At 52.1% G+C, this 21,106-nt stretch overlaps 2 protein-coding genes, 1 long non-coding RNA gene and 1 other non-coding gene across 12 annotated transcripts; 1 reads left to right on the top strand and 3 right to left on the bottom strand.

The window, feature by feature from the left end:
• Positions 1 to 473: 473 nt before the first annotated feature.
• On the bottom strand, positions 474 to 1,895 carry LOC112130752 (putative uncharacterized protein FLJ39060). Its single transcript, XM_024240456.2, has 2 exons — positions 1,613 to 1,895; positions 474 to 593 (listed from the first exon to the last, which is right to left on the bottom strand). Exons 1-2 carry the CDS (start codon positions 1,862 to 1,864, stop codon positions 474 to 476), a joined length of 372 nt encoding a protein of 123 aa, XP_024096224.1. The 5' UTR covers positions 1,865 to 1,895.
• Positions 1,682 to 3,880, top strand: LOC129052932 (uncharacterized). The gene is made up of 4 exons (XR_008518064.2): positions 1,682 to 1,808; positions 2,217 to 2,292; positions 2,507 to 2,649; positions 3,182 to 3,880. It is a non-coding gene; the product is annotated as an uncharacterized LOC129052932 (long non-coding RNA).
• Positions 3,881 to 9,529: 5,649 nt separating this feature from the next.
• Positions 9,530 to 16,937, bottom strand: LOC112131062 (melanoma-associated antigen D4). 9 transcript variants are annotated; one of them, XM_054544566.2, is made up of 14 exons: positions 16,838 to 16,937; positions 15,672 to 15,882; positions 14,573 to 15,406; positions 13,957 to 14,160; positions 13,790 to 13,853; positions 13,517 to 13,596; positions 13,037 to 13,128; positions 12,329 to 12,408; positions 12,201 to 12,243; positions 11,747 to 11,809; positions 11,404 to 11,451; positions 10,688 to 10,802; positions 9,937 to 10,367; positions 9,530 to 9,741 (listed from the first exon to the last, which is right to left on the bottom strand). In XM_054544566.2, exons 2-14 carry the CDS (start codon positions 15,879 to 15,881, stop codon positions 9,732 to 9,734), a joined length of 2,274 nt encoding a protein of 757 aa, XP_054400541.1. In that variant the 5' UTR covers position 15,882; positions 16,838 to 16,937; the 3' UTR covers positions 9,530 to 9,731. The 9 variants fall into 9 exon arrangements, with proteins under 9 accessions (XP_054400541.1, XP_054400542.1, XP_054400539.1 ...); XM_054544567.2 differs by having other exon boundaries at positions 9,925 to 10,367; positions 15,672 to 15,912; positions 16,838 to 16,931; XM_054544564.2 differs by having other exon boundaries at positions 15,672 to 15,912; positions 16,838 to 16,931.
• Positions 11,048 to 11,175, bottom strand: LOC112131178 (small nucleolar RNA SNORA11). Its single transcript, XR_002913314.2, has one exon. It is a non-coding gene; the product is annotated as a small nucleolar RNA SNORA11 (small nucleolar RNA).
• Positions 16,938 to 21,106: the final 4,169 nt, after the last annotated feature.

Raw genomic sequence — 21,106 nt, 5'->3', positions numbered from 1 at the left:
AGCCCTAGGAACGTGTCCCATGGTCTGGGCAGAGGTCTCCCAGGCCACAGAGGAGAAGAAGGAGGAGGTGTGTCCTGTGTGACTCTGGCAGGAAGGATCAGGGAGCCCTCCTGAGACAGCGCTTCTGAAATTGGGCTGGCTGGAACTTTCTGTCAGAAAATAGGAATGACTGAAAAAACTCCCCTACTATGATAGAGGCTAGAGGGTGGTAAAGAGGAAAGTGAGTTGGGGTAGCAGGAATCCTAGGTTTCACAGGCATGGTTTGCAGGTACAATACATTGTTGGTAACATGATGGCTCGGGGACAAAGAAGCCTGTCTCCAAACCGTGCAGGTGCATTGAGAGGATGTAGAAATTCTGGATTCATGTCAGGCCCGTCTGCGTTTCTGCCCTCCTCCACCCAGCATTGAGGGAAGGGCAGGGTAGAACTAAAGCGAATGTTCTTTTCAATCCCTGAATAGGGGCTTGCGTACCTCAGAGGAAGACAGAACACGCACATTTCTCTGCGTTTCTCTTTGTCTCATCCTTAGTCTCTAGGCCATTAGCCCCTGTTGCCATGGGAACTGAAGCTGAGTGTCTGATGCATTCATTGGGCTGTGGGAGAAAAGCAGAGTTGGTCCTTGAAATAAAGGCCCCTGGGAGAGGGGATTCTAGCAAGGCAGTCACATCGAAAGAATTCACAATTCCCACAGATATATTGATCCTTGTGATTATTAGTACACACACACACACACGCACACATCCCACACACCCCCACCCCATACACACACACACACACACACACACACACACACACACACACAGGCTTCATCCTGAACAGATATGATGTACAGAGCATCACACTGGCTGGCCCATAGGGTTCTTGTGGGAGAGGCCAGGCCTCTGTGACCATGAAAGGGGTTGCAACTGATACAGTCAGGGAGGGATCCCAGGAAGGGGAGTGATTCCCTTAAATTTGCTTGTTGAAACCCGTATCTGGCAGGGGAAAGGAGGATCTGGTGCAGAGCTTGGATTCAGCAGAGGTGGCTGTTGATGTGACCGGTCCCCCTGTTTGGGTGGGAAGGCCCTGAATGACACATGCAGCAAGGCAAGAGCAGTCCCGTGCACCCTTTGCTCTTGTCTTATCCAGCTCCTCCCTCTGAGATAGTCCCACGGAGAGTCCCAGGTTGACCTGGGATGGGGATCCCCTCTTTCCAGGGGCAGGGTAGAGTTCTCAAAGCTGGCAGTTTTCTCCTCCTTACCCTTTCTCCCTCGCTGCCCCTTCATCTTGCCCCCTGCTCATCAATCACCCTGTGGTAAAGGACCTCTCCCCTTGTTCCTTTCTCTTTACTCCCTCATCCATTTCCTCTACACTCCTTTCCTCTTTCCTCTCTCTTCCTACCTCACTTCAGCCTCTGTCATCACCCCTCACCTCCCCTCTCTGCTCTCTCTCCTCCATGCCTTGTCTTTCCCTTTGTCCTCCCTCCGAGTTCCCATATCCCTCACTGCCCTTTCTCTCCCTCTTTTCCTTTCTCATGTTGTCCTCCCTGGTTTTCCCCTCATTTTGCTTTTTCCTTCTCTCTATGCCGTTCCCTCCCCTCACCCTCCCCGCCCTCCCCTCCCCTGATACTTACCCAGTGACTAATCCTTAGTTCCTTAAGTGGTACTGGGCGTAACGTGGGCTCTATGTGTTTAGCTTTCAGCCTCGGAGGGCAGTACATCCTAAAGTGAATCACCAACTTAATTATTCCTCTGCGAATTACCATCAGTGATATGAGATTCAACGACAAGGAGCTGTGAGAGCACACAGGAAGGGAGCTCATTTCTGGGGTGGGCTCAGTGAAGAAAATGTCATTGATGATAGTCCTTGTTCTGCCATCCACCATCCTCTGCTTGCCTCTTTCTGTCCCTGCCTTCCCTTTTATGTTGGGGGCAACTCTCCTCTTCTATCTTTTGCAGCAGGGTGGGACTCCTCTCATGGTGTCCTGCCCTCCACACCGCAAGGTGTGAGTTCTCATGAAGTCCAACCGGATGCCCATTTCCTGCAACCTGAGCACCCAACAGACCAAAGAGCATGAGGGGTAGTTTCAACTCGCCCGGGGACAGACCCTTGTTCCTGCTCCCAGCTTCCCCAGGGCACCTTTGGTCATGTACTTCACTCACCCCTTCTGTTTCTCACGTTCACTTCTCACCTCTCTTCCCCCTCCCTCTTTCCTGGCTGCATCCTTTTCTCCTAAGGCTTTACCCCATAAAGACAAAGAAACTGGCTGAGGAGACGAAAGAAAGAAAGTAGCAGAAGATGGGAAGGAAACAGGTGAGTGACACTGACTTAGCTGATTAAGAGAGCTTGATCTTTTTTGAGGGTGTGGGGGGTTCTCGCTCTGTCGCCCAGGCTGGAGTGCAGTGGTACGATCATAGCTCCCTGTAGCCTCGAACTGCTGAGCTCAAGGGATCCTCCAGCCACAGCCTCCAGAGTAGCTGGGAGTACATGTTAATTTTTTTTTTTTTTATGTTTTGTTTTTTTACAGACGGAGTCTCACTTGTGTTGCCAAGAGAGCTTGAGCATCAACTGGCAGTGAGGACGGCAGGAAAGCAACTGACTTATCCCCTCTCACCAGACCTTCCAACTGTGTGCAACAATGGCATTGCCACGTATCCCGGCACGTTGTTGGTAATGGTGGGGGCTGTAAATTGCACGATTGCTCTAGAAAGTGTATTTACAAATCACTTAGACACCCAGATCCCCTCTCAGCTCCTCGTAGCATGACAAATCGCTCTCCCCCAACTCTGGGAGATGGAGGACAAATGTACTCTCTGCAGAGCATGAACCAGCAGATTTACGGGCTTTGGAACTTCAGGCTCACTTGAAGGCATACATCCCAACCCGGCGTAGGGATTTCAGTTGCTCTCTACAGCAATCTTCAGTCCCTCACCTCCGCTGGAGTTTGGCGTCCAGATTGCTGGCATCTTGCCCCTTCTCAGAGATGCAGGAGAGTCTTCCTGTGTAATCTAAACTTCCCCAGAGAGGAGACTTAGTAATACTGGCAGGCAAAGACCTCTGGAGTTTGCTTCGTTAGTAAGCTCAAAATATTTTCTTATTTCAACGTTAGTTTTTCTTAGAGCCATGGGTTACTTAGGAGGATGTTTCTTAATTTACAAACATATACGGGGGTTTGTAATGATCTTTTGTTATTAATTTCTAGATCCCATTGTGGCATTGTGGTCAGAGAATATACAAATCGCTGAAGAATCCATTGTTTATGGACATTCCTGGGATAGTATTCATTTAAATATCGTTATGTACACTGTAATGGAATATAATACAAAGATGGAGTTGCACGCAAAATGAGGGTACCACTCAGTAAATGGTTCCACAGGGACGTCTGATCCCCTACGATCTGGGTTAAGAAATGGTGTAGTGTATTGCCGGCAGCTCAAAAGCACTCTCATGCCAGTCACTCTTGTCTTCCACCTCAGCAAATCTAACCACTCTTGTGACTTTTAACACTTGAAGATAATCCTGCCTGTTTGTGAACGCATTACACATGAGCAGAATCAGTACAGTACGTATTTTATAATCCGGGTTTCTCTTGGCAACATTAGGTTTTTCTCCTTGCTATTCACTTTTGTCGTGCTGTGTAGCTGAATTTCGTCTCTTTGCATTCCTGTGCAGTGTTTTGAATTGTATGACGATGCCACAATTTATTCATGCCTTTTATTTCTAATGGACTCTTCAGTAGTTTCCACGCTGGAGTGTTAGTATTATTATTGTGGTGCACGTTCACAAGGATGTCCTTTGGTTAACATGAGTATGCATTTAAGGCTGTGCTTGCAGGACTGCTTTGATTACTTTTTCCTCCTTCATGGCACTGTAAGTGGTGACAGTGGATGTATCTTTTTTTTTTTCCCCTGATCTCAGAGGGAAAGCTGTCAACATGTCACCCGTAAGTATTGTTGTTTTCGTAGGCTTTTTAAAGATATTCCAACGGAATCAAGAGAGTTCCCTTTTGTTCGTAGTTGGCTAAGAGGTTTTATCATAAGTGCATGGTCATTTAAAAAAAATCAAACCCATGAAATACCCTTCCTGCGTCTGTAGGGAATATCATATTTTTTCTCCTTCATACATTACTTCTGAGAGATAGATTTTTCAAGCACTGAACCGCTTCATTTCTAGAATACTCTTGACTTGTTTGTGATACGTTTTCCTTTTTGGAGATTTAACTGATTTGTTTTGCTAATGCTTTATTCGAGATTTCTTCTTCTGTGCTTATGTGAAAGACAGGCCTGTGCATTTCATTTCTTACCATGCCCTTTAAGGTTTTGCCTCATAAAATGGGATGGGAAGGATTTCCCGTTTTTTATGTTACCTGGCAAGAAGGTAAGATTGACATTCCTTCCTTCACAAACGTTTTGTAGAATTAATCGGTGGCGGCATCAGAGTCTGTAGGTTCTTGTGACTGCTGCTGTTGTTTCCTTCAGATTCCGCCCATTTAGAATGTGTAGGACAATTCAGATGTTTAGTCTGTTTTCTGTCATTTTGTTGTATTTTCTTGAAGTGTGTAAATTATATCCAAAGTTTCACATCTGTGGGCATAAAGTTGCTCATGGTTTTGAATAATGATCTCTTTAATGCCTTTGTTGCCCATAATGATGTCTCCTTAGCCACTCCAGACACGGGTTGCTTCATGATTTCTCTCCTTTTTGTTCAGGTCCACACAAGGCATGTCTTAGTCACATCATCTTTACAAAAAACCACCTCTGGCTGTGTTGTTTTATCTTTAACTGATTTGTACTTTTATCGTTATTTCATTTCTTCTGCTTTCTTCAGGTTTAATCTGTTGTTCAACATCCTTGAGAAAGATGCAAATGTTGTGCCTTTCTTTTTCATGCAATCTAGACAATTAAAATATATCCCATAAGTTTTCATCAGGTTCAAAATACTTTGTGATTTCATTGGTGATGTTTTCCTTGAGCTATGGGTTATTTAGAAAATAGGAAATAAAAAGGATGCCTTTTCTAAAAATAAAATGAAGTGAAATAAAAAGGATGCCTTTTTGTTTCACTTTCTTGCTTAACTGCCCTCTGAACTTCCGGGACTATGTTGAGAAGAAGTAGCAAAAGCGGGCATCTCTGTCTTGCTCCTGATCTTAGAGGAAAAGCTTTCACTCTTTCGCCATCGAGTACAGTGTTCATTCACAATGAGTATTTTATATAGGACTTTTGTGACGTTGAGGTTGTTTCCTTCTGTTTCAAGGAGTTTGAGTGTTTTTATCACGAAGGGGGTTGACTTTTGTCAGATGCTTTTAGTGCGTCAATTGAGCCGATCATGTGGTTTTGTCCTTCATTTTGTTGATGCCGTACACTAAATTAGTTGATTTTCGTTGATCGAAACTTCCTTGCATTCCACGAATAAATCCCACATGGTCATGGGCCTTTCATGTGTTGTTGAACTCGGTGTGCTAGACTTTTGTTGAATATGTATGCATAAACATTCTTTTGGGAAGTGTGTGTGTGTGTGTGTGTGTGTGTGTGTGTGTGTGTTTCTGGTCCTAATTCTTCTCTAAATGTTTAGTAGAATTCTCCACTGAAGCCATCTAGTCCTGGGGTTTTCTCTGTTGGGAGGTTGATGAATACTGGTTAAGTCTCCTTACGAGTTGTCGAGATCTGCTGAGATTTTTTATTTCTTCAGGGAGTCAGTCTTGGCAGCGTGTATGTTTCTCAGAATTTATCCATTTCTTCTAAAGTATCAAATTTGTTGGGGTATAGTTTTTCCTGGTCTTCTCCTTATAATCTTTTTTATTTCTATAGTATCAATTGTAATGCCCCTCTGTCATTCTGATTTTAGTTATTTGACCCTTCTCTGTTTTTTTCTTAATCTGCTTAACCTATGTTGACCTTTTCAGAGACACCAGCTCTTAGTTTCATTGTGGGTTTTTTTTTTTCCTATTATTTGCCTATTCTCCATTTCCTTTATTTGTGCTCTAATCTTTATTACTTCCTTCCTCCTGCTAACTTTGGGTTTACGTTGTTCTTCCTTTTCTAGTCCTCGAAACACAAAGATAGGCTGTTGATTTGAGATCTTTCTTCTTTTTCACTGTAAGCATTTACCACAATAAACTTCCCTCTTAACACTGCTTTCCCTGCATCTCCTTAGTTGTGGTATGTGGTGTTTTCATTTTCATGTGTCTCAAGATACTTTCTAATTTCCTTGTGGTCTGTTCTTTGACCCACTGGTTATTGAAGAGAATGTTGTAATTTCCACCCTGTTTGTGACTTTTTCAATTCTCCTTCCGGTATTGCTTTCTAGTTTCATTCCATTGTGGTCAGAAAAGATAATTGGTATGATTTCAAACTTCTGAAGTTTGTGAAGATCCTAAATGTCAACAAAAAAGCTAAAGCATAAGACCTCTGGAAGAGAATTCAGGATAAAGCCTTGAAAAACTTGCTGCAGGTGAAGGACTCTTGTAGCTATGACACAGAAAGCAATAGCCATGCAAAAACACGTTAAGTGAATTTCATCAAATTTAGAAATCTGGCTTTTCATCATTAGCGAAATGAAAAAGCAAACCATTCATTGCGGCAATGTTTGCAATATATACTACCCGACAATGGAAAAGTTTGCACGCAAAAAAGCACTCTTATAATTCAGTATTAAGATGACAAATAATAATCAGTGTGCAAACCATGTGAATGGTTCTTCACATGCCACACCAAACTATATGCAACTGGTCAAGAGAAGAGGCTGGGCCAAGGTCACTAGTGGAGGCAGCGGCAAAGCTGGGTCAGAGATCTCAGGCAAGTCACCTCCCTTCTCTGAGTCTGTTTCCTCAAGTGCACAGTAGTAGCTCAGACGATCTTTGAGGGTGTCATGAGGTAGTGGGCAAAACGCCCTTGGCCCAGGGCCTGATGACGACAAAAACAAGGAGGAGCAGCAGGATGGATGCCCAGGAAGGAAAACACCCAACCTGATGTCTCAGGAGGCTGGGAGGGCGGTGGCAGGCCTCAGAAACCTAGGGTGGAACCTGTCGTTCAGGGAAGCCGTGAGGGGTAGCGATCATGCACAATGAAGGGAGATGGGGAGTGGTATGTGCATGTGGGTGGGAGGGTGGGTGTCAGGGGAGAGTGCCCAGCAGGTGGGTGTATCACCCCCAGGACACTGCGAGCCCCTGGATGGCAGGGGCGGCTGACAGCAGGGCCCAGTGCACGCACCCTGGCCTCAGAGGGTCCCGGGTTCAGGTCTGTGCTCTGCCGCTTCCTGGCTGTGTGACTTGGGGAGAGCGTCTTCCCTCTGGGAGCCTCAGTTGGCTGAGACCATGAAATGGCCTTACTGCCCCCACCTCTCGGGCTTGCCCGAGAAACGGAAACATAGGCCCAGACGAGAAATTGTACATGAATATTCAGAACAACTTTATGGATAATGTCAATAACTGGAACAAGTGAATGCACGAATGCTCGTCCATCGCCAGGCCTGGGGCAGGGGTGATCAGAGGGAGCAGGCCAGGCTGGGAGAAGGCTGTGAGTGCCGTCCACTGCCACAGCAGGGCCTCAGAAAACACTTGCTGACATGGACTGTGGGCCTTTGCAGTGCGGGGTCTGCAGAAGGCCCCAGGCTGGGGGCAGGGGGCAGGGGGGAAGCCTGCCTGGGTCTCCCGTTTGCCATGTGAGTGAGGTGGTGGCCGTCTCCAGGGTGGCCGGTCTCACCCTCCTGCAGGACGCGCAGTCCAGTCCTCCCCCATTTCCCACCAGGGCGCTCTCGCCTCCCTGCTCTCCTCCTCTCTTCCCAGGTGCTCTCAGCGTTGCCCCTACAGTGTAGGGGGAGTGGGTCCCTAGTGAGGCCCCACCGCAGCAAGGTGATGTGAAAGGGGGAGTGTCCAGCAAGCCTGGAGGCCTGAGGAGGCCGTGACCTGGCCAGCACCCTGCCTCTGAGGGCTGCTTCCTGTTCCTTTCCGGTGGAGCTTCCGTATCTCAAGTGCCCTCTGCACACAGTGTTCAGACTCACTCCTGTGGCTTATGGTGACTACCCCCACCCTGATCCAAGGACAGGCATGTGCCCGCTATGTGCACAAGGGTGTCCGGGGAGGTTCCGGCCAAACAGCATTAAATTTATGACGCCGGGGTGGAGTCCCAGGCATCCCTCATCTCTTCCACAGCCCAGACCACAAACCAGGAGACATAAAGGGAAGGGGACTCCATTGTGTGTGTGTGTGTGTGTGTGTGTGTGTGCGCGCGTGCGTGTGTGTGTGTGTGTGTGCATGTGCGTGTGTGTGTGTGTGTGTGTGTTTGTGTTCCAGTAAAACTTTGGGACTGGATTTCTGTCAGAGTCCCAGAATGTCAGTGTGGCCAAGCATGGACCCAAGCACCAGAGAAGCAGAAATCACAGCGGCAGCCAACATGGAGACCCACCCAAAGCCTTTCTGACGGACAGCTTCTGGGGTGTGCAACCAATGCAGTCCGATGCTCACCAGGGCTCCCCATGTGGCTCCATGCTCTGCTGTTGTTGTTTTGAAATCCTTCATAGTGTTTGACAAGGAGACTCGTGTTTTCATTTTCCACCGGGCCTCCCACATTAGCCTGGTCTGGGTCAGGATCTGGCCGTGGCGGAGATGGCAGCCCCTCCTGGGGAAACAGAGGCTGGGGCTGGGTGAGGGGGTGGGAAGCAGGGAGCCTTCCACTGCTATGTTTTCCCTCCTTATCTAGGGCTCTGTCCTCCCAAGCCCTGGACATTACCGGGGAACTCCAGAAAGCCCTGGACACTGTCCCTGCGTGCCACTGAGCCCTTCCCAGGAGACCAAACTGTCTCTGCCCTCACCGTCTTGTACCTGAAGCATGTGCAGCCCTACCTCACACCCCTCCAGACATCACCCAGCCCTTGAACACACCAGGACCTAGGTAGGCCTGGTGTTGTCCTCACTGGGAGAGTCCTGCTGCTGAGGGAGAAGGGCTGCGAAGCCCCAAACAGGCCGCCGTTCCGTCACAGGCAAGGGGCTGTGTACGCGTGCACCGTGCGTCGTTTTTATCACATCCTGCTCCCTCAGCAATCACGGCCCCTCCTTCTACCCACTGGAGGGCTGCGAACATCACTGCGGGGCCCACCTCATTGTCCGTCAGACTCTGTACCGAGGACGGGGTCCTGAACTGTGTGGATGATGAGCCAAGCGTTCCGGAACATCATCTCCAAGGAGGGGGTGTGGGAGGTGGGTCCTGGTGAGAGCCTTAGACCCTGTCCCACGGCGGGAGGGGCAGTGGCACCAAGCTGCAGTTTTCTGCCCCGCCCCTGCTCTGGCCCCCCCTCTTGCCATGTCCCTGGGGCTGCTGAGCAAGGCTTGTAGAAAATCACATAGCGATGAGCACTGGGGCCTCTCCAAACTCCTGGTCGCACACTCAGGCGTAACCAACCTCCGCACCTCCCAGCATCCCACCTGTCCCTGTGGGCCTTTTTGGCAGAGGTGGGGCCCACCTACCCCAGAGAGCCTGAAGAAGTTTCCTTGCTACAAGCCCAAGCATGGCCAGGTATAGCAATGGGTGTGCAGGTAAAGGAAGAAACGTTCAAATTAATTTTGCAACTTTAATGTAACACTGATACCCAAAACATGAAAGCACAAGGAAAAGCGCAAAATGAAAGCAGGAAGAGCAAAGAGAGCTTCATCTTGCATGCCACCTCTGACTGACAGGAAGAAGCCGCCTAGGGTGCTGTGTCGAGAAGGAATCTGAGAGGAGGCGCTCTGGCTTGGCCAGTAAGATCGCTGCAGTTCGTCAACGGTGCCTGTAAAAGCACAAGAAACCAAAGTGACAACATCCGTGGACACACGCGAACCAGGGAGGAGTATACGTAACAAAATAAGTGTCTGTCCATGCTGTTGCCGTTGCCCCCAACGCCCCCACCCCGGCCCTCCCTCTGACATATCACCCCCCTCCGCAGCCCTCCTGCAGAGTCTCATTTCTCTACCGAAACTCTTACTGGATCCAGGAGAAGAAGCTGGCGCCAGCTCTGGCGGCATTTCTGGTCCGGATGGTGGAGCTGGTGCTGGGGCCATCTAGGACGCTGGTGCTGGCCCCTCCATTGGTGCCACTGCTGACACCAGCTCTCCACGTGGCCCTCCTGTTGGCACGGTTGCTATTCAGAATGTACTGATGGTATCTGGCCCAGAAAGCAAAGGGGATCCTGGCCCAGGCGTCGCCAAAATCTCCGTCCTCATCCCAGGTCAGGAGCTCGACTTGTATGTCATCCCAGCTCCACCGTCCAATCAGGGCTTCATCCCCGATATTCATCTGGGCCCTCATCTGGGCCCTGGCATGTTCCTCGGCCATATCCACATCCATTGTCTTGAAAGCATCATCCACAGCCTCCAAGAAATGAGCCTTCCATTCCCGGGGGTCTCGGTTCTGATTCTGAGGAGGAAAAGGGCAAGCATAGACACAGAGCTACCCCACACTGGCTGAGCACCCGCGGCCTGCCTCACCCCCTCCCGTGTGCTTTGTGCAATGACGGCAAAAATCAGGACCACAGGGACTGGGGGCTCCTACTCCCCTGTGCCAGACCTGGGATTTTGCCCCGTCTGTGACCTTGTGTAGGGTGCTCAGGTGCCTCTGTGAGTGTTTGGTACCCTCACTGGAATACGGGGTAATGGGAAGGAGGCCTCGACCAAGAAACAAGCAAGGTGTGGCGAGCACCACCCCCGGTGCCGGGCACCCAACAGAGGCTCCCTTACCTGGGCGATGAATCTCAGGACCCTCATCTTGCTGGTCTCATGGCGGGCTCGCAGGCCCCAGAGGAATTCATACTCAGGGGGGTTGCTGTTGGGGATCTTCTTGTATTCCAGGTACCTTGGCATGAGAGGAAAGTAAACTTTGCTTCTAGCCAAGCAGACCTGTTGCTGAACGGATGGGTTCCAGGGGGCCCCTCCTCAACCCGATGCCGCAGCTCAGCTCCTGGAAGAGGACTGCCCTGCCCCTCCAGCCCTTCACTCATTCCCAAACCCACTCCCAGGACTTCTGCCTGCAAAAGTGAGGCCTTCAAAGCCTTTTGCCATTGGTCTTCCCTGGAAGCCATGCGGAGGTGCAGGGGGGCCACATGTAGGGCATTTGTCTGTAGGGAGGCTACAAGTTTGTGCCCCTCATCACGATGACCCCAGCTTCCTGTTGGGTGTGTTGTAAACAGAGGAGCCATTCTTCAGGCCCCCTGCTCTGAGCACACCCCACCTCAAGGGTCTTGGCCACACCCCGGTGGAGCCCTGGAGAGGCCCACCAGAGGAAACGACTGGAGAGGAAGAAACAGTCAGCCAGGAGAAGCGTGCTCCAGGCATCCTCCTCAAGTCCTGACCCTTTGTTGGTGTGCATGCGCGCCTGTGCGTTGGCAAGTCCTCCAGGGACGGGGAGAGGGTGGCCCCTGGCCTGAAAATCAGGAGAGTTGGGCTGAGGCCCTTACCAGCTGGGAGCCATGCTCAGAGGCGTCCCCTCTCTGAGCTCCGGGTTCCTTAGGTGTAAACCAGGGGGAACTCTTGTGTCAGTCTACAGGGCAGGTGCTCAAGGAGATGGTGGCCGTTTTCACACCCCACACCGTGTTCTCAGGTGACGTGCGCTCCCTTTTCCCAAGACCGCCCTGGCCTTCGGCTCCCCACACGCTCGCATACCCCCACTGCCACTCACTCCCAGGCCAGAGGCACCCATCCCTCCCGTTGAAGATTTGGGATAGGGAACTGCTTTCTCAGCCAGACCAGCACACAAAGGATGCTCGAGGGAGAGCCGCAGTTAGCTGGGGTGATACTCACTTCTGCTTCACAAAGTCATCTGTGATGAGCTTCCTCAGATCGCCGAGGAATGGGTGCCTCACCCTGAGGGCAAGGAAAGGAATCCATGAGCAGAGACGGTGGCAGGGGCCCTCCCTAGCATGACTATGACTTCCCAGCCCACGGGGAGTCGCTGTGGAGGCCTGGGCATGCAGCAGAGGCCAGAGGACTGTTGGTCAGGGATGCCCCAGGTAGGGATTTGATGGAACCCCCGACTCTGACTGTCTCTTTTAGATGTCATCTGGGGTCACAGAGCAGAGAGGGGGCTGAGCAGCGTCCAGCACCGCTTCCCCATCCGCCCCGGTGAGATCCTTTGCTCTCTACCGAGCCCAGGGCGCCCCACGCCCTTGCGCCAGACCACCAGGCTATTGCAATCCCAGGACCTCTTTGGCCAGAGGATAGCACCGAGGGGAGGAGCCGGAGAGGCCAATCATACCCAGGGCGCAGTCCCATCTTGCGTAGTGCCTCCCAGAGGACAGCTGCGAGGGGAGAGGAGGTACGAGAGTTTGGCACCCAGAAGATGAGACTATGGGCAGCCCCCCAGTTGCAGGTCCAGCCACTCACCCTCGCTGGCACGGTTGCCATTCATGAAGATGACGCCCAGAATCACCAAGAGGAGACTCAGCCTGGGAGTGTCCTTGGTTCTAAAGGTGTGGAAAGAGAAATCCTGTTTAGCAGCTATTTGCCTGAGAGACACCACCAGGCTCTCCCAACTAGCCTCTCTCAGGTTTCCCAGCTTGAGGGGAACTCTTCCCAGGACAGGGCACAGTTCACTAGCTGCTGGCAGACCATTCGCACCTCCGCCTGAGACTTAATCACCTCCTCTATAAAACATGGGTACTAACACTTCCCTGACAGGGTTCTGCAGAGGACAGGGCGAGGCAGGGAGCCGAAGCTCTGCAAATGGCAAACGTGTGTCCAGAGATGGCTCCAGACCTTTCCTGCCCCTTCCACATCAGGACCTACACTGAAGAGGAAGCTCTCCCCTAGGCCAGCTCTGCTGGGCCCAGGCCAGGCAGGCAGGAGGAAGAGGCAAGCCGCTTTCCTCCGAAGCTTTGGGGATAAAGCCCGGCAGCAGCTTGGGGAGACCTGATGGCAGCAAGGCCTCACCCCCAGGCTATCATTCCTTTCATCCAGCAGTCACCAGGCAGCCCTCGCTGTGTGTGGGAGCCGTGCGCCGCACTCAAGCCCCGTCTTCCTGCTTCACTGAAGGGGTGTGGGCAGGGAAGGGACACCACCGAGGAAGGCCACGACCCGCTTTCCCTTTCTTACTTTCCAAGGAGGCGAGCTGAGGAGTCCCGTGTGCAGACAAGAATATACAGGTGTTCTTCCTTGTCGATCTCTTTCAGGTGGATTCCAAACTTCTACATGGGGGAGAAAACAGAGTGTGAGATCCAAACCCCATGCTGGGCATCCTGCCGGCAGACAGTGATTCCCGGTTAGAACTGCTCCTCAGCAAGGAATCCAAACTCGTGAGCGAGGGCAGAAGAAGACAGCACACGGAAGACCTTCGCTGTGGGAGCTGACGCTGGCAGAGGCGATGAGACCCACCTGGCCAGACAGCGAGACACTCAGAGAGCATGAGAGAGAGAAGCCGAGGGCAGGAAGCACGAGTCAAACTGCCAGTGCAGTGGAAGCTCAGAGTCGGAGAGGTGAGAGATGGCTCCAGAGACTGCGCCTTGAGGGGCTGCAGGGTCACCCCACCCCCATGCCCGCTCTTCCTCCACAGAGCTGCTCCCATCCTGCACCCACCTTTTCCAGGGTGTACGTTGCTCGTTCAATGATCTCAGGGAAATGTTCGTCATATTCTCTGATGACATCCTTCAGCATGTCTGCAGGAGGGGGAAGAGTTGGAGAAAGCACCTGGGCTGAGCAGGGGTCATAGAGCTGTAGCCCCTTGGTCAGCCCTGCCGAGGGTGGCGCAGCCAGGACCCCGTCCCGTGGCTACGGAGGGACCAGCCGCGGCACGCAAGCAAAGGGATGCCCACAGACTAGGGGATGGCGAAGAGGGCACAGGCTGCCTACCTGCGCGCTTGATGGGGATCTTCTTGTAGTCCTTAATCATCAGGTATTTCACCAACTTATTTGCCTGGAGAAGGAGGAACACGCGGGGAGGTCAAGGCATGGGTGACAGCAGAGACGTGGCCCACAAGGGAGGAGAGGAGGGAGATGGGGGAGGGTGGGCTTCTTACCCTCTCTTGCAGAAGGGTCACGTTGCGGGGGGGCAGGCACAGTACATGCCTTGAGGGTATCTGGGACCTCGGGGCCATCGGGGGCCGAGGGGCCAACTGAGCCCGCACCGTCAATGAGGGCTGTGATGCTCTCCAGGTGGGTGGGACCGCAGGAGGCTCTCTCTCCTCCTCGCTGCTCTCATACTCATCATCCAGGTGCTTGGACTGTATCATTCGAGAGAGGAGAGACCCAGGGCTACCAGGCTCCCCGTGCCAAAGCACCCGGCACGCACCTCACCCGTAGCAGGCTCTTGGAAATGAGAGCAGTACCAGCAGCTGCTGGCATGTGCTGCGTGCTTACTAAGTGCCAGGCACTGAGCCAGCCTCTTCTCCCACCAGTCCTGAGGGTAGGGACTACGTGGAGTGAAAACATGCTCAGCAAACTTGTGTTGGAGAAACATGGACTAGCTGAGAGGAGAGGAGGGGAGGAGAAGGGGAGGTGAGGAGAGAAGGAGGGGAAAGAGGAGAAGAGAGGAAGAAGGGGGAGAGGAGAGGGAGGAGAGGAGCAGGAAAGGGAGGAGAAGGAAAGGACAGGAGCAAGGGGGTGTGGAGGTGGCAGGGGGCAGGGGGCTCTCACCTTCTTGGTCCTCTTGCCTCCCATCCTGGCCCAGGGCTCAGCACTGTGCTGAGCAGTGGCAGCAGCTGCACCTTCCGGCTCAGGGATGCTCGTGGCCATCTTGGCCTTGGCAGCAGCTGCTGCCACAACATTCTGAGGCTCCACCCACCGAGTCTTGGCCAGCGCCTTCCCCGACTTGGTGGTCTTGGGCCGGGTGGCTGCCACCTCCCTGCCAGGTCCCGTCTGGGGCACACCGGAGGCAGCACTGGGGCCCTCTGTGGCAGCCTCTTGGGCTGGGGCAGGTCTCTTGGGGCGCGGAAAGGCCATGCCACTGACACCTGCCGGCTGAGTGAAATCAAAGACATCATTCTGACCCAGGAAGGCTGTGCTGGGCCGGTTGGCGTCCACCTCCCTGGCACACGGAGCCTGAGAGAAAGCACAGGCGCTACTAGGGCCCTCGGTAGCAGCCTCCTCGGCCTGGGAGCCTGTCTGGGACTGTGCGGAGGTTGCCGGAGCCCCGGGGGCAGCCATCTCACTGGTGACTAACATCTGGGAGGTCTGCGGAGAAGCAAGGGGTGGCTCAGGGGTGGGCCCCCGAGCCTCGGCGGCGTAGGTCGTGGGCTGGGTATCCTCTCCTGAGACCTGCGGCGTGGCCACCCGGTGGCTAGCGACCACCTGACTGAAGGCGGTACGGGCAGCGGCGGCAGCGGCCCGAGCCGCACGGTTGGAGGCGGCGGCGCGGGCTATGTTGGCAGCACGGGCGGCCGTCTCATTGGCAAGTGTTTCCGGATCCAGCTGCAATGCCTCCACCAGGGTCTGGGCCAGCACAGGGTTTTCCAGTTCCCAGGGCTCATTCTGCAAGGCCAGAGAGAGGGGTTGGAGAAGGCAGGCCACTCGACGACATACTTGTGTTAGCTTCCCTGTGCTGGCCAGCCTCTTCCTAGCAGTCAGCCCTGAACACCCCAAGACCTTTCCAAATCTTCTTCTTCCGAGCAGGGGAGGGAAGGCTTGGGGAAGCTGGGCAGTCCTTTCCCACACAACCCTCCTTGCTCCCCGCTCCTCCCTCCCCCATTCACAGGGGAAAGGCCCAGGCCAGCAGGTGGCCAGGAAGGGGCCTCACCGATAAGATGCGAAGACCTGGACCCAAGCTTCCGAAGGCTCTGAGGATATGGATGTCAAAGCTGGTGAGGGTGCCATAGCCACCAAACGCACCGAATTCTTCATAGTCGTTGCCTTCAACCATCTCTTCCTCCCCGACTTCGTCGCTACCTTCATCCATGTCTTCAACACTGTAGTTTTCCGATTGCACGCTGAAGCTTCCCTCAGCCATGCTGCGGGTCCCAGGGAGATGAGAGCTCAGCCTGAGAGGGAGGGTGAAGCAGCTGCAGGGGGAGGGGGCGGGATCCAATGGGAGGCGGGATCTCCCGGGAGGTGAGGGGCAACAATCATCAGGTTACTAGGCAATATTAGGCAGTAGGGGGCGGGGGGGGGGGGAAGTGGGGGGGAGACGGTTTGGCTTTCTGATGCGGTAGACCTGGTCAGGGACAGAGCCCAAGGAAAGGGACAGAGGAGGTCGCAGGAGGCGCCGCACTGAAAGCGGAGTTTAGGATGGGCAGGCTCGCCATCCCAGCGGCTAGATTTGACGAGGGGGTGTTCTGGAGGGCCGGGGTCCGAAGAGTCCCAAAGGGGATGCATTGGGGAAGAGAGAAACAAAGGGTTTGGATTTAAGGGCCAGAGAAGGCGACCAGGATGAAGGGGGAGCAGACGGGAGAGCTCAGACAACGGGGACAGTGGCAAGCCGTAAGCTCTGCGAAACAGAACCCCAGGGACCTTTGGCTAGGTCCGGGCGGGGGGCCTAGGTGGGGCTCAGACTCGAGCACTAGAGGCGGATGGAGTGGGGGCCTCAGACCTAGGTGAGGCTCCAATCACCTAGCGCTGCAGATCTCAAACGCGAGGACTGGGCACTCCAGGAAGGGGGCAAGCGGTCAGCTCCGTTCGAGTAATCTAGGAGTGGTTGGGGTGGGGGTGGGGCCTCAGGTCCGAGGGAGCTCAGCTCGGAACACACGGGTCTGCTAAAGGGGTGAGGATCCTGGGCTCCGGTTTCAGTAGGGCTCAGATCGGGGCGCCTGGGTCTGATGGTGATGGGGGCTCCTATCTAGACCTTGGGTCTAATGGGGTTCCGGTTCTGAGTGCTTGGGCTTTGTTCAGATCCGGAGGCGGAGGGAGGGCGCAGCGTGTCGGGTTCCACTCGCCCTCTCCCGGTCCTGTCTGGGGCTGGATCCTTACCTTCTCGGGGGCTCCAATGGCGTCCGTCCTCAGCACCAGGAACCCCGCAGCCGCGCCCTCGCCTACTGCTGCCAGCACAGCAGCCCGGACCACCCCGCCCCTTTTCTCCGTGCACCCCCCGCGGCTGGGTAGCCTGCGCATGCGCGGACCCCTCCAGCCCGCCCGCTTTCCCAACAAAAGCCCTTTCCTCCAGGTCTCCAGTGCGCATGCGATTCCGCGGGTGGGTGGGCGGTGGGGTCGAAGGTAGGGTGGGGGGGCTCTTCCCGCCAGATCCACTTCACCTCTCCTCCTCCTCCTCCTACCGCGGGCGCGCACACTCATACCCTGCAGTGCAGCTCGACCCACCCGATCATCTCTTCTCAATCGCCCCACTTTTGCACAATGCTTCTCTGTCCTGCCCTGCCCTTTCACCCAAACTCCTCCAGCCTAGTCTGGGATACACTATGCCCCGTTTCCCCGGCACGACCCCTTAGGTCACAATTAGTGAGGTCTCACAATTAATAAGCTGGGTCTCTAACTGCAACAAGTGGAAATCCTCAACCTGCGGGGCTACGAAATGGACATGGCCAGAGGATGGCACTTCGCTTTGTGTGCTTCTCCACTAGCCAACTCTCTGGCCCCCAGACATACTGGGAACATCTGCTTCCTCAGCTACCCTTTATGCAGCTTGTATGTCACAGAGGGATCTGTGCTGGGGCTTTTCTTCCTCTCACAGCAGCGCTGGGAAGTGGATGTCAGCATCCCCATTTGGCAGATCAGGAAGCTGAGGCACAGACACATTGCATGAACTAGACCACAGAGCCAGGAAACAGAAAATGCAAAATTTGGGCCTGGGTCTTCCGGACCTGGGGACAGAGGCACTGCCTCCTCCGTTTGAGTGACAGGCCTCCCCCACGCCAACATCTGTCCCAAAGAAGCAAGGTTTGTGCTGTAGAAGGCCTAAGCTCATGCTCTGCATTCAGGACACAGGGAGACAGAGCCTCCCCCCGCCTCGCCCCCAGCCTCTGCGGCTCTATGTGGGTCCATCCAGGTATGAGAATTGCTCCACCGGGTCCACTCTCTACTCAGATTGTCAGCCCTCTTCCTTATCAGTGATACAATCACGCTGCCGCTGAGACCCACCTGGTGTCCGCCAGGACAATTAGACACCTGTGTGTCTGAGCTAATTACTCCACAATCTACAAGCCCAGTTCAAACTTCACTTTTGAGGTCCAAGTGCATAGTACGTTCACCTGCCTACGTAACATCTCCACTTGGATGTCTTTTGAGGCAGAAAATGCTGTGGTCTCATCTGCAGTCGAACCTGGACTGTTTGTAAAATTCGTAGTAGATTTTTATATTTGTTTTTATGTCAGCCTCCTCGCCAGGACCCCTGTGTATGAATGGAAGGTATTGCTAGGACAGCAGCTTTTACTCTCCGCTGACCAGTATCCATTCTGCCTGGCTCTGTGGCTTTCTCCAGCTGTTGTATATCAATCTCTCCTGTCAGCTGCCTGTGCCTCTTCAGCCCTTCCCCTGTAACATGTCCTCTGCGGGAGAGGAACACACCCTACAAACGAAAGCCTTCAGAAAGTGCTACGTGCTAATCACTCCAAAAAATCTACAACCCCAGTCTGAACTTCACTTTTGAGGTCCAAGTACATACATTCACCCACCTACATGGCATCTCCACTTGGAAGTCTCAAAGGCTCTTCGTGGTTTGCCTGTCCAAAACTGGTCACTCGGTATACTCACTCCTCCCATACACTCACACATCCCCATCGCTCCTGTTTCCCCCCACCCCACCCATCTTCACAGTCTCAGTAAATGGCGCCATTATCCACACAACCACTCACTCCAGAAACTGGGAGTCATCGATCACCACTCCCCCTTTCTGATACGCTGCATCCAGAAGGGCAAGCTCTGAAGGGTCTCCAGAGCTGCCTCTCTGTGCAGCTGTCTCCTCCCCATTACTCCCGGCAAATTCTGGTCCTATGGACCTCTTGAGCTCTCAACTCTGTCTCCTTCACTCAGACCGTCCACCGGGCTCTGTTGTGTTCAGCTCCCCTGTGCTGCAGCCTGCAAACTCTATCCGGGCAAGAAGTTGGTGGAATTGGGCGATCAGAGGGCTCACCTGGTCAGGTTCCCTTCCTCTCAGGGATCACTGTCTCGTATGCAGGTGGTGCCATGACGTTAAGCCTTATAATTTTTTTGGTTTATACGTATTTAGGCGAGACGGTAAATCCGGTTCCTGTTAATCCATCATGGCTGGAAATACAAGTATCCACCAGATTTCTTAATTTTCTTTTCACTGAGCCCTGTGCTTTCAGGAGGCATCCACGTTGCCACACATAATCTAAAGTATGTCCAAGGTGCTATGCACAGAGAATCCATGGTGCGCATTCCTGACATTTTACCTATCTGCTCTCCCAGAGATTTACCCTTTCTCCTAAGTAACTAGAAAATCAGAAGAAAACCATAAGAAACATTTAGATGTCCAAAGAAAAGAATGACAGCACACTTCTCATTAGCAATAGGCAAGTCAGAAGTCATGTGGCACACCATCTTTAAAATCGTGAAATAAAAATAAATGTCAATTCTTAAGTCTGTACTCAATGAACATCTTTTCAAATGAAGTTAAAATAGCAGGTGTTTAGACATACAGAAGTTGAAAGAATTGATCATCAATAGACTTGCACTGTAACATTTTTTAAAACTTTTATGTTTGGGGGTACATGTGAAGGTTTGTTACATAGATAAACACGTGTCACGGGGGTTTGTTGCACACATGACTACATCACCCTGGTATTGAACTCAGTATCCAATAGTTATCTCTTTTCTGCTCCTCTCCGTCATCCCACCCTCCCCCTTAAGGAGACCCCAGTGTCTGTTGTTTCCTTCTTTGTGTTCATAAGTTCTTATCATTTAGCTCCCAATGATAAGTGAGAACATGTGGGATTTGCTTTTCTGTTCCTGCGTTAGTTTGCTGAGCTTAAGCCTCCAGCTCCATGCCTGTTCCCACAAAAGACATGGCCTTGTTGTTTTTTTATGGCTGCATAATATTCCATGGTGTATATGCACCACATTTTCCGTATCCAGTCTGTCATTGATAGGCATTTATGTTGATTCCACGTTTTTGCTATTGTGAGCAGTGCTGCAGCGAATAGTCCAGGTGCATGTGTCTTTATGGTAGAATGCTTTATATTCCTCTGGCTCTATACCCAGTAATAGGATTGCTGGGTCAAATGGTAGTTCTGCTTTTAGCTCTTTGAGGAATTGCCATACTGCTTTCCACAATGGTTGAACTAATGTACACTCCCGCCAACAGCGTGTATGGGTTTCCTTTTCTCGGCAACCTCGCCAGCATCTGCTATTTTTTGTTTTTAGTAATAGCCATTCTGACTGTTATGAGATGGTATCTCATTGTGGTTTTGATTTGCATTTCTCTAATGATCAGTGATATTGAGCTGTTTTTCATATACTTCTTGGCTACATGTATGTCTTCTTTTGAGAAGTGTCTGTTCATGTCATTTGCCCCCTTATTAATGGGGTTGTGTGTTTTTCTCTTGTGCATTTGTTTAGGCTTTTTATAGATGCTGGATGTCAGACCTCTGTTAGATGAATAGTGTTGCAAAAATTTTCTCCCACTTTGTAGGTTGTCTGCTTACTCTGTTGATACTTTCTCTTGCTGTGCAGAAGCTCTAAGTTTAAGTAGATCCCATGTGTCAATTTTTACTCTTGTTGTGATTGCTTTTGGTGCCTTTGTCTTGAGATCTTTGCCTGCTCCTATGCCCAGGATGGTGTTGCCTAGGTTGTCTTCCAGGGTTTTTATGGTGTTGGGTTTTACATTAAAGCCTTTAATCCATCTCATGTGGATTTTTGTAGATAGTGTAAGGAAGGGGTCCAGCTTCAATCCTCTGCATATGGCTAGCCAGTTATCACAGCACCATTGATAGAATATGGAGTCTTTTTCCCACCGCTTGTTTTTGTCAGCTTTGTCAAAAAAAAAAAAAAAAAAAAAAGCTGGTTGTAGATGTGCGACATTATTTATGGCCTCTCTATTCTATTCCATTGGTCTATGTGCCTGTTTCTGTACCAGTACCGGTACCATGCTGTTTTGGTCACTGTAGCCTTGCAGTATAGTTCTTTTAGCTTACGATTGCCTTGGCTATCTGGGCTCCTTTTCTGATTCCATGTACATTTTTAAATAATTGTTTCTAGCTCTATGAAGAATGTCCTTGGTAGTTCGATGGGAATAGCATTGAATCTATAAATTGGTTTAGGCAGTGT

This window comes from Pongo abelii, chromosome X, assembly GCF_028885655.2.
Source record: "Pongo abelii isolate AG06213 chromosome X, NHGRI_mPonAbe1-v2.0_pri, whole genome shotgun sequence".
In the NCBI taxonomy this organism is placed as follows: domain Eukaryota; kingdom Metazoa; phylum Chordata; class Mammalia; order Primates; family Hominidae; genus Pongo; species Pongo abelii.
Note: the sequence above shows the minus strand (reverse complement) of the source record. Positions and strands in the feature narration are given on the sequence as shown.